Source organism: Physeter macrocephalus, chromosome 13 (genome assembly GCF_002837175.3).
Source record: "Physeter macrocephalus isolate SW-GA chromosome 13, ASM283717v5, whole genome shotgun sequence".
NCBI classification, from domain to species: domain Eukaryota; kingdom Metazoa; phylum Chordata; class Mammalia; order Artiodactyla; family Physeteridae; genus Physeter; species Physeter macrocephalus.
The window spans coordinates 71,152,263-71,164,298 of record NC_041226.1 but is presented as its reverse complement, the minus strand read 5'-3'; the positions used below and the strand labels follow the sequence as shown (position 1 = coordinate 71,164,298).

The 12,036-nt window shown below is 38.1% G+C and overlaps 1 protein-coding gene across 6 annotated transcripts in view; it reads right to left on the bottom strand.

Moving 5' to 3' along the window:
• The window catches only part of PCCA (propionyl-CoA carboxylase subunit alpha), a 378,662-nt gene that overhangs the window by 71,271 nt on the left and 295,355 nt on the right, over positions 1 to 12,036 (bottom strand). The window contains exons 21-22 of one of the 6 annotated variants that reach the window (XR_008619078.1): positions 11,558 to 11,749; positions 9,268 to 9,396 (exon numbers count right to left, since the gene is read on the bottom strand). The exons of 3 other annotated variants lie outside the window; for them this stretch is intronic. Coding sequence is in view for 2 of the 3 variants with exons in the window: in XM_028497436.1 (XP_028353237.1) it covers positions 7,491 to 7,508 (18 nt within the window). In the remaining variant the exon portion in view is untranslated. Of the gene's footprint in view, positions 1 to 7,405; positions 7,509 to 9,267; positions 9,397 to 11,557; positions 11,750 to 12,036 lie in introns of those variants that run through there. 2 more of the 6 variants (XM_028497436.1, XM_055089706.1) reach the window with 2 other exon arrangements.

Below are 12,036 nucleotides of genomic sequence, written 5' to 3'. Positions count from 1 at the left end.
AAAAAAAAAAAAAAAAAAAAAAAGTAAATAAATGATGAAGAAAAGAAACCGGTTAAATAAATTATGGTATACCCATACAGCCATTTAAAAATTTTAGCGACATGAAAAATGTGTATGGTATATTTCTAAATGCAAAAAGAAAGAATATGTTCAGAATAAATCTTGTTTAAAAATTCTATACATCATAGATAAAACTCTAGAATAAATAATGCACATTAAACAGTTAACTGTTATTTCTGGAAGATACTGGTTGACTTTTCATTTTAGCTTACCTGTTATTCCTATGATGGACATGCATAACTTAATAAGGCAAAAAGAGATATAACACAGGATGGAATAAAATAGATTCTTTCCCTCATTGGGGAAGAGATTAACAATTGAGGCTTGAATCCTAGGTTCTGATGCTGGCACTTGTACTTTAAGTCATCCAGCTAGCCAACCATCCGTCTAACAGCTATGTATTGAGCACTGCTAGCTGAATTAAGACCCACCTTTCAGGAGACCAAAGGAAAGAACAGAATTCTAAAATAAATTATAATTCAATATGATAAATCCATAGTACAAAACGTACAGAGTGTTACAGGATAAGAGGCCAGACCAGATAAATGTCCAGAAAGTTTAAGGAAGATGTGAGATAGACAGAAGAGATGAGTATTAAAAAATGAGTGGGAATTCTCCAAATGGGAAGTGAAAGAGAAACTTTAGGTCTGATGGGACAGTTTATGCAAATTTCAGATTAAGAAAATGCATGGTGAGTTTAAGGAATGGTAAGTAGTTCAGCATGGCCAGAGATAGGTTTGGCTGATGGAGGGAAGTCACAAGAAAGGAAACTGAGAAGTAATTACAGAGCCAGGTCACATCTTACCCAGAGGGAGTGCAAACTTTACAAAGTTCTTATAGTTAAGAATGGGGAGTGACATGTTTATGTTTTAGAAGGACTGGCAGCCTGAGTTAAGGTTGAAGCTATACAGAAATGTGGGAGGGACTGGACTGGGAGGACGAGGAAAATGCTACTGCAATCACTCAGGTAGGAGGACTCAAGGACTAAGCGAACACAACAGTAGAACTAAACCTGATTCAGTGACAGAACTCTAGAATTTGGAGGGCAAACAGATCTGAAGATCTCCATTTTGTTTATGAGGAAACTAAAGGTGCAGGAATGTAAAATGCCATTTGCCTGCCTCACAGGCGGAGAGCAAGAATCCCAACCCCAGTATTTTGACTGTACAGGATAGAATATCTCTACACTGTCTTAGACCAAGTCATCAATTAGATGGTGAGCTCCTTAAGGGCAAGGACCATTTCTTGCACTTCCTCCTTAATCCCACAAACATATAAGTCAGTGCTGCAGAAATGGAAATGTAAGGTCAATCTTCACCAAGAATTCTTAAGTTTTCCACATTATGAAAGGTAAGAGTGACTTTCATATTTCTCACTCTTTGCCTAGCAGAAGTTTTAGCTGGGGGAGAATTAAAAGTATAGCTGTCAAGAAATCAGGGAAAGGAACAGTGCAGAACAATTTAGATTGTGGGTAGGCAGCCCAACAACCTGGTGAATTCTACACTGCTGAGGTTTTCAGAGTAGTGAGGAGAAAACCTCGGTTGAAGCATCCCCGTGACTACCAGACCAGGACCTCATCCCAGCAGTGGTTAAACTTTCCCTCCTCAGAAGCCTGTCGCAGGAGAGCCACAGGATCCAGGCCATATTTCCCAGGAAAGAATCAGCAGAGTCAATCACCTTTATACTACACTACTAGACCCAATCACAACAATTCTTCAGAATGAGAAAACTTCTGATTGAAAAGTGAGGCTACTGGATTCTGGTAAGATGACAGTGGTGGCATAGTGTCTGAACCCTCCCCAGAAACAATGAAAAGGCCTCACAGCAACAGGCACCCCCAGCACCCCAACTGTTATCTACAAATACCATTTCCGCCTCAAAGAAATCAAGGCTTCTTGGAAAAATGGCTGAACCCAGGTCTGGGGAAGAAATGAGGCTTCTATATCTTGTCATACCAGAAAGCAAGGGAGCTTTCAAAGACTGTGGTCGGGCTTCCCTGGTGGCGCAGTGGTTGAGAGTCCGCCTGCCGACGCGGGGGACGCGGGTTCGTGCCCCGGTCCAGGAAGATCCCACATGCTGCGAAGCGGCTGGGCCCGTGAGCCATGGCCGCTGAGCCTGCGCGTCCGGAGCCTGTGCTCCACAACGGGAGAGGCCACAGCAGTGAGAGCCCCGCGTACCGCAAAAAAAAAAAAAAAAAAAAAGACTGTGGTCACGTCAAAAAGACTCAGGAACCAACTTGAAGAAACTCCCTCTGGTCAAAGATGGAATAATTTGACAATCAATAAGGATGTTAACTGCAATGGAATAAAACATATCAAGTATGTTTAAACCTGGTGAGTTCAAAATGGATACCAACAAAAACAAAAAAACACAAAAACCAAAAAAAACCAAACAAAAAAACCCCCCAAAAACCGCCCCCAAAACCCAAAAACAAACAAACAAAATGGATACCAAAAGCAAAAACAATACCCCAACTGAGTCACTTTTGAAGAATTATAGGGAACGCGCTCTTTGAGAACTGGTAAATAAAACGAAAGGATCAAACATTAATTTTATCTTTCCTAGGCAAATACTCCTGGGTAACCTGAGAAGTAGCTGAGGTGGAGTTTCTCTTTAAAGAATTGTTCCAGGTAATAAATGATGAAAGAATGGCAAAATTAGAATATTATCATTTTGTAAACCTTAATGAATTTTTTGACCTAAACTTGAACATCAACAGAGGATGACCAGACAGTATGGCCTCTTAGGGGGGCACTCCATACCACTCATGGTTCAGTCTTGCCAAAGATAATGGCACCTGAATCTGATTACATCTTTAAGCTCCAAGTATCAGTTTACAGGAAACAGAGGAGAAAGCACATGTTGAACTACACTACTGGGATGCAATCAGCTACATCCTGGCAACACACAACTCTACAGGACAAATGACTCAGTTTCTTCAATAAACAAAACACAAAGAATAAAAAAAGTTTCCACAGACATTTCTCTCAAGCTAGACCATTTCTTCTCCTCACGGTCTCCACTTCTTCACTTTTCATTCACGTTTAAACCTACACCCATCTGGCTTTTGTCCCCACTAATTTTCTGTAGTCATTCTTGTCAAGGTCATCTACAATTTCCATCTTGCCATATCTACTGGTCAGCTCTGTCATCTTATTCACCTACACAATAGATGGTTGACAATGCCCTTTCTCAAACACCTCTTTCACAGGCTTCATGGATATCTCATGCTCTGTGCTCTTCTCCCGACTCCTTGGCAGCTCTTTCTTAGCCTCGTTTGCCAGCTTTGCCTCTGCACTCAATTTCTAACTGCTGGAGCGCCCCAGGACCCAGGCCTCAGCCCTCTTCTCTTTCCATCTATGTTCTTCCTCTGTGTGCTCTCATCCAGATCCATGCTTCTCCCTCCATCCCCTGATACTTACTTTTAAAAAGTTTACTTCATGGAAGTCTAATTTATGTACCAAAACCCCAGCATTCTATTTAAAGTATAGAATTCTATAACTTTTGATGGTTGTACAAAACCACCACCACAATCAAGATACAGAACATTTCCATCACCTCCAAAAGATGCTTCCTACCCTTTTGCAGGCCAACCCCAGTCCTTGCCTAGAGGCAACCACTGATCTGCTGTCTAATAAATGTGTTCCTTTTTCCCCCAAATGGATATTTAGTTCTTCCAGCACCATTTTTTTGAGAGAATTTTCTACTGAATTCCTTGGTGCTTTTGCCCAAAACCAATTGACCATTCTTATCTGGATCTGATTTCTAGACTCTATGCTGTTCTGCTGATCTGCATGTCTATCTACCAATACCGCACTGTCTTGATACTGCTGTCTCATAGTCTTGAAATCAGGCTGTATAAATCCTCCAACTTTGTGTTTCTTTTTTAAAAATTGCTTTGGCTCTTACGATTTACAATTAATGGAACTTTTATTGTGTTAAAAAATAACAAACTTTACCACTTTAACCATTTTAAGTATATCGTTCAGTACTGTTAAGTGTATTTACATTGCTGTGAAATAGATCTCCAGACCTTTCATCTTGCAGATCTGAAACTCCATACCCATTGAACAAAAACTCCCCTCCTTCCCCTCCCCCAAGGCCCTAGTCACTACCATTCTACTTTCTATTTCTATTAATTCTACTACTTTAGTAGGTGCTTTAGATACCTCATACAAGTGGATTCATATAGTATTTGTCTTTGGGGGACTGGCTTATTTCACTTAGCATAATGTCCTCAAGGTTCATCCATGTTGTAGCATGTGACAGGATTTCTTGCCTTTTTACGGCTGAATAATATTTCACTGTATGTATGTACCACAGTTTGTTTATTCATCCATCCATCAATGGATATTTTGGTTGCTTGGCTCCTGTGAATAATGCTGCAATGAACATGGCTGCACAAATATCTCTTCAAGACCCTACTTTTAATTCTTTTGGATATATATTGCAATATCTAGAAGTGGAATTGCTGGATCATATGGTAGTACTATTCTTGATTTTTTGAGGACCCTCCATACTGTTTTCCATAGCAGGTGCACCATTTTGTAATTCTACCAAAAGGGCACACAGGTTCCAGTTTTTCCACATTCTCACAAACACTTGTTATTTTCTGATTTTTTTGATAGTACCCACCCTAAAGGGTATGAGGTGATATCTCATTGTGGTTTTGACTTGCACTTCTCTTTCGATTAGTGATGTCAAGCATCTTTTCATATGCGTGCTGCCCATTTGTGTATCATCATTGGAGAAATGTCTATTCAAGGCCTTTGTCCACTTTTTAATCAGGTTATCTAATTTTTTGTTGTTAAGGTACAAGAGTTCTTTATATATTCTGGATATTAACCCCTTATTAGATGTATGACTTCCAAATATTTCTCCCATTTTGCAGGATGCCTCTTCACTCTGTTGTGTCCTTTGATACACAAAGTTTTTAAGTTTGATGTAGTCCAGTTTGTCTATGTTTGCTTTTGTGCCTATGATTTTGGTGTTATATCCAAGAAATCACTGTCAAGTCCAAAGTCATGAAGCTTTTTGCTTACATTTTCTTTTAGAAGTTTTATAGTTTTAGGTGTTATGTTTAGGTCTTTAATCCACTTTGAGTTAATTTTTGTATCTAGTTTTAAGATAACGGTCCAACTTGAACCTTTTGTATGGGGCAGACCCATGCTTTTAGAGAAAATCTACATGAATATGACTATCAAATTTATGTTTTCAACTCCCATTTGTCTTCTGAGTTCAAGACTCATACAGTCAACTGTTAACTGGACATCAACACTTGGATATCTAATGCACATATTAAACCTACCAAGTCCAAACAGAATTCTTGATCTGCCTCCCCAAACCTGCTTCTTCCCTAGCCTTCCCATCTCAGTAAATATTACCATCATTCACTCACCTTTAATTCTTTAACTTCCTTCATACCCAGTATCTAATCCACCTGCCAATCTTTTCTGCCTTCCCTCAAAAATATATGTCAAGTTGTTAGGGGAACCACTGACCAAAACCACCCGCCCTGGCCAGGCAAGATAGTAACCACTTGCATGAGTTATCTTACAACAGAAGGTCCTGGTAAGAAATTTGGAACTGACAAGCTATCACCAACCAGAAGAATTCAGGAAAAGTCAAAAGGAGAGAGGAGACTCCAGTCCCTATGTCCTACCAACCTCCCAGAATCCTCCTCGCTGGAATCCATCTTGGCTGAGTGTTGCTCACGCCACCAGGAAGGACCCTGAGTCCGAATGTTTGGCCAGAGACAACCGAGAAACTAACCCCATGACCATAAAACCTGAGACCGCGAGCCACGTGGCAGAGCAGTTCTCCTGGGTTCCCTTACCCTGCTGCTCTCCGCCCGGCCACCCCTTCCCCATAAAGTCTCTTGCTTTGTCAGCACGTGTGTCTCCTCGGACAATTCATTTCTGAGTGTTAGACAAGAGCCCACTCTCGGGCCCTAGAAGGGGTCCCCTTCCTGCAACAAAATTAGTTCACTTCAAGCCATCTCCATTGTTACCATCTTAGTCTAAGCCAAGGGTTGGCAAATTTTTTCCCCCAAGGGCCAGATTTTTTTTTTTTTTTAAGGGCCAGATTTTGCTAGATTCTTCTCTTAATATTTGCCTTTAGTGTAACATATTGTAGTTTAATCACTTCCAGTTGAAGGTTGAGTGGAAGATCCTCAATTGCACAGTTATACAGATTTTGAAATATGGAAATTTCTTTTGCTTCTGTAAAAATGCTGCTGGAACTGTAGTCCACTTCTTGCTTTAATCTTTTGACAGCCTAGGAAGTATAAAAAGCAGCTTGCCATTAGTTGTGACTCAAACATTATTTGTCAAAATGACTTTACCACAGTATGCATCTTTGCATGTAAATGCTGTTTTGCCTTGCAATTTCTGGTTGACTTCATTAAGAAACATTATCAAGTCTGCGACACAAGCTAATTTTCAAAGCCATTCAATGTTTGACATTCCATAATAGTGGTTGAGGACAGTTCTTTTTTGCTCAGAAAAATTTCAGTCTTGGTCCTGCGTCAAAAAAATCTCAACAAACTCCTAAGCTACTAAACTGCTGTGTGATAGGGGCAAATCAGGGCATTAAGCTTCTATGTACAATAACAACTCCAAAAGCAGCCACGGACAGATGAAAATGAATAAATGCGGCTGTGTTCTGGTAAAACTCCATTTACAGACCTGAAATTTGAATCTCATATGCTTTTCATGTGTCATGAAACATTATTCTTCTTTTAATTTTTCCAACCATTTAAAATGTAATACTTGCAAACTTTAAAAAACCGGTCAACTTGTGAGCAGTACAAAGACTGGCAGTGGGCTGGGTCTGGCCGGCTCCTCGTCTAAATCATCATCAGCACCTCTCGTATGGGTGACTGCAATGATGATACAAACGACTTCCCTGTCTCCACCACTGGTCCCCTATGGTCCATCCCTCCTCACAGCAGTAATTTAAAATCACATCATACCATTCTTCTACTCTAACCCTTCAAAAGCTTCGCAATAGGAATCGAATAAAAACCAAATTCGCTGGCCTACGAAGACCCTATATGACCTGGTCCCGGACTCTGTCCACTCTCTTTGAGTGTCCACTCAAGGAGACACTGGCCTTCCTCCTGGCTTCCACACAAACCAAACGTGTTCCTGTCTCAGGGCCTTTGCACGTGCCATTCCTTCTACTTGGGACTTTCCTCCCCCAGATTTTTGCATGGCTTCCTCCCACTCCTCACAGGTTGCAACTCAATGTTAACTATTCAGAGAAGACTTCCTAACCCTACCTAAAGCTACTTCCTCCTAATTGCCTTCTATGAATTATCCTGTTAAATTACCTTTTTAACGTGGTCACGTGTTTGGTATCTACATCCTCCTGCTGCAGTGTAAGTCTTGGTCATTGCTGTATCTCCAGAGTCTAGAACACTGCCTAGGTCATATCAGAGTTGACTTCTATGTAAGAGACATTAAAAAAATATAACAGTTCCTTTTCCTTACCCTACGTGGGTTGGACTGATTCCCAGGCAAACAGAAGTGATTTTGCAATATGTAAAATGGAAACAGGTTTAGAAACTTTGTTTTCACGTTAAAGATACAATTAAAGTTTAACAATGAATACGGAAACCATAGATATAAGTACCAATAAGTTACCCTTAACTTTGCCTTCAATTTAAAGCAGGTTAAAATTACGTACATAGTAAGTATCAGATATTCCTCCCACCACAGCTACCACAGTCTGTAGATGTGCACTGAAAGAAAGAAAGAACTCAAACCTGACATATCTCAGCAATAAGGATTGATGTAACAGAAAACAGGGAAATAAAATTTCATTCAAAACTGGAATTTACTTCTACACAAACGGGAATACACACTTTTCCCACAGTCTAGGATTAAGACAATTCAGTTTTAGAATCCACGAAGAACAAAGTACTCAATGCCTACAATGAATCTGAGGTATGCCAAAAATGAATACAAACTGGACCCTTGATAAGCTAATAGAAAAAAGCAAAATAAAATAAAAATTAAAACTTTCATTTTCATGAAACATATTCTGTCCTAAAGTATTTTACCCCCTTTTCTATTTTAATTGGCACTTCACAGCTAAATTAGAACGTCCTTCTTTTCTTTTTCTGATAGTCAGCTCCAACATTTACAAAACAAACTCCTTTTTTTCTTTCTTTAAGGAAAAAAAGTACTTAGGAAGACTTTGTTAACAAAATAATTTCAACATTTGTTAGAATCAAGTTCATTCAAAATTAGCAAGATTGCTCACTCAAAAAAAAGCAAAAACATTCACAAAATTTTTAAATGTTCCAAAAATATCTTCCTAAGATAATAAAATCAAAGGCAATTTCACCTTTAAAAGTAATCTCACTGAACAGTATGGGGAAGAAACAGTAATAGTTTTCTTTTTTCCCTCACTGATTTCCAACTTGATAATATGTTTTAAAGGCCATTACTACGGGATTTGTCTTATCGGACTGCAGTGCAGCTGCTTGTATTATTTTCCATAATCAGTGTTGATACTATTCAAAATCCTCTTCTTCTGGCAGCTACTAAAACATAATTTTCTAGTTAACAGAGAGTAGAGGAGAAAAAGTATGTGTGTGTGGGGAGGGGATACAGAAAGACATTTTCCCATTATATTAAATTTTTAAAAGCAACTCCAAATCATAAAACACATGCCACTAGAGTCAAGAAAATGGCTAAGCTTCTAGACCACACTACAAAAGCAGGCAGGCTTGCATCAAAATTAATATTTTAAATTTTAGTTGTAAATACATCCCAGCTGTTAAATGGTGATTAAATTTTTTGAAGCATAGTGAAAGGAGTTATTTCTGTTCTACTGGTGGGCTTGTTTCTAAGATGTGTAACTGTAACTGATGTTTTCAGGAATGTGAAAAGGAGATGGTTAATAATTACTCTTTCATTTCCTACCTCGTTAGAAAAAAATACCATCCTCTACTACTTCTAAGTTACATATTTATATATCCTATGCATCCTAAATAGATGGTTTCCTATTACATTTGATGAGTCTAGAGTCATCACATGAATATAGGACAAAACACCTAGTTACTGCTAAGCGGGTGGGGAGGTGAGGAGAAACATCGAAAAAACATGGGATACATTTATTTGGGGACTGAAAACGTAAGATGATTAATTCTAAATCCACTTTTTTTTTTTTTTTTTGTACTGGCAAAGTATAAGCAAAAATGTAAGTCGCTTCATTTAATTTTCTAATTAAAATATTATTAACATATTTATTTTAGCATCTATACACATACAGTTATTAGGATTAAAACTAAAGTTTGTTCTCGGAAGTTGTGGGGGTTATTTTAATCTGAAAAACAGAAAAAAGAAAATAACATTTTAAACTTCTCTCCTGAAGTGGTGAGAAAATCCATTCATTTTCTTCAAAAACAGAAAATCAAGGTTAAATTTTAAAAATCTATTCAAATTCCGTGTGGACAAGCATTTGCAAATATATCACAGATACACATTCCACAAACATAACATCTCTTCTATTACATTCATGTGCTTGTGTAATATTCTATTTTACAAAGGCCCACTGAACATTTTAAGTTATCATGTTATATAATCTATTTAACACTGCAATCAATTCACAAGTAATCCATTTAATCTGGTATTCTGTAGTAAATAACATGAGATTCATGTGACACTATTCCAAATTTGTCTGCTTTAACACAGAAAATTAGTTCCACTTAGTTGAATATCAATGACCTATTCAATGCAGAATGTGATAGTTCTGCAATCAGCTTTGTACTGTTATTTATAATAAATTTATCTTCTCTTGAAAATATTTAGCAAGAATATGAGAAATAAAAAGGAAAAGGCCTTCAAAGGTACACCACGAATAGCTTCACATCACACAAATGCGGAAATTGTTAGACCTTAGCAGGATCTCAAGATATTTTCAAAAGTATTTAGCTACTCTTCAGGCCTGTGGGCAACCCGCTGTGAGCAGGTGGAGAGAAGAAATCATGCCACACAAAGAAACAGGCCAATAGCAGTTAGTCTGCTCTGCTTGCAAACGTTCAAACAACGTGACTATGCAAAATGAAAATCCAGCATGTAAAACACTAACGAGAAACAGTATATTAAATCCCAGCAGACAAACTACATTGTAAGAAACGGAAAACTATTTGAGTTGTTCAGAGTAAAATTAAAGAGTCTCTTCAAGGTTAAAAAAAATTTACTTCACAGGAATAGAGTCACAGGAATAATAAAAAAGTTCTATTCATCCAGCACGTTCCATAGTCGGAAGGTGCTTGGATGTGTGAAGAAAGCAGTGTTAAGAAATCAGTGAGCTTAACACATATAGAACAGCAAAACCTTTTGTTTTGTTTCAACACTTTAGTTACATGCTCCAGATAGGAAATCATTCCACTATTTAAAAATAGTTCTAATTTTTGTTAAGCTTCTAAATTAAAATTTTAAAAGGTTGTCACCTAGATGAGAAATTCACCTTTTGTTTTAAAATGAATTTAATTCATCTATTTCTAATTTTAAATGATAAAAACCAAAACTGTGGTTGACACATGGGGGGAGCCCTTTACAAAAATGTGTTTTTTCTTCTGTAAACACTGTCTGACTTACAAAAGGTTCTGTTTGTGAGCCATCTAACTAGCCACACATGGCCATTAAGAACTTGAAATGTGACTAGTGCAACTGAGAAACTAAATTTATAATTTTATTTAATTTAAAATACAGATATATTTTCCCTTTTAAACGCAACTTCGTTGTTTTAGTACATTCCACTTTAATCGTTCCATTACTTATGTTATTGTCGTCATATACATCAGGAGTATGTTTCATTTCCGGTATCCCACTAATAATTTGTGTTTCATGTAGAAATGTTAACATTTTGGATACAGTGGGTTAAATAAACTGGATTAGAAAAATGAATTTCACTTGTGCTTACTTTCTTAACGTGGCTACTAAGAAACTTAAACTGCAAATATGGCTCATATTAGATTTCTACTGGACAATCTGTTTCATTACACAACTTTTTAAATTGGTAATTTGGAAATCAGAATATATCTTTCCACAAAAGAATGAGAAAAGATTGTTAGTTTCTCAGATGACACCATTAACACATATTTAATAAATGCCATTACTGAGGGACTCTACATATGCAATGAAAACAGCAGGAATGTGCTGGTATATAACCAACAATAAAAAAATAAATAAATATAAAATACTATCATTTTATTTTCCTTGAATGATAATATTTGAGGGAAAATGGTTTCATTATTAGATGAAGAAACAGATTAAAAACTTAAAGAGCATGATTTTCTTGAAGAGAAAAAGACGTAAAGCAGCTCGCACATATACTGGAGTAAGAGATCGTATGAAGTAGACTCAACTGAGCCGTGAATAATCAGTGCCACCGGGGGAAAGAGAGTGCAAACAAGGTGTGCACACACCTTGCGAAGGTGGAAATGAGGAACAGCCGGAGGTGGACCCTTTTCAATACCTACCAATACCAATCAATATGTGGTACTGTTAGCCTTCAGTAGCTCAGGTGCTCCCACAGCAAATGAAGGCAAACAGGAAAGTCACGTGCTTGACTGGAAAGAGTCGTGCTACATAAGCAAGAGACTTCTGTGGGCAGGTCCTTGGGAGCCCTCTTGTCTCTCTCTGCTCTCAAAGGAGCTGCAGTGATTCTGTATCTGCAGAGATCAACCAGCCATGTTACCTAATAGAGCATGGATTTTTGCGAATGTTGGAAAATCAGGAATTAAAGAGAATTGATAAAACGGCTAGGAGGGCTATCTGATGAACATAGCTTAATTTGACGACGGCTTAGAAGAAACAAAATCTAAATCTTAAAATGAAGGTATAGGGCTTCCCTGGTGGCGCAGTGGTTGCGCGTCTGCCTGCCGATGCAGGGGAACCGGGTTCGCGCCCCGGTCTGGGAGGATCCCACATGCCGCGGAGCGGCTGGGCCCGTGAGCCA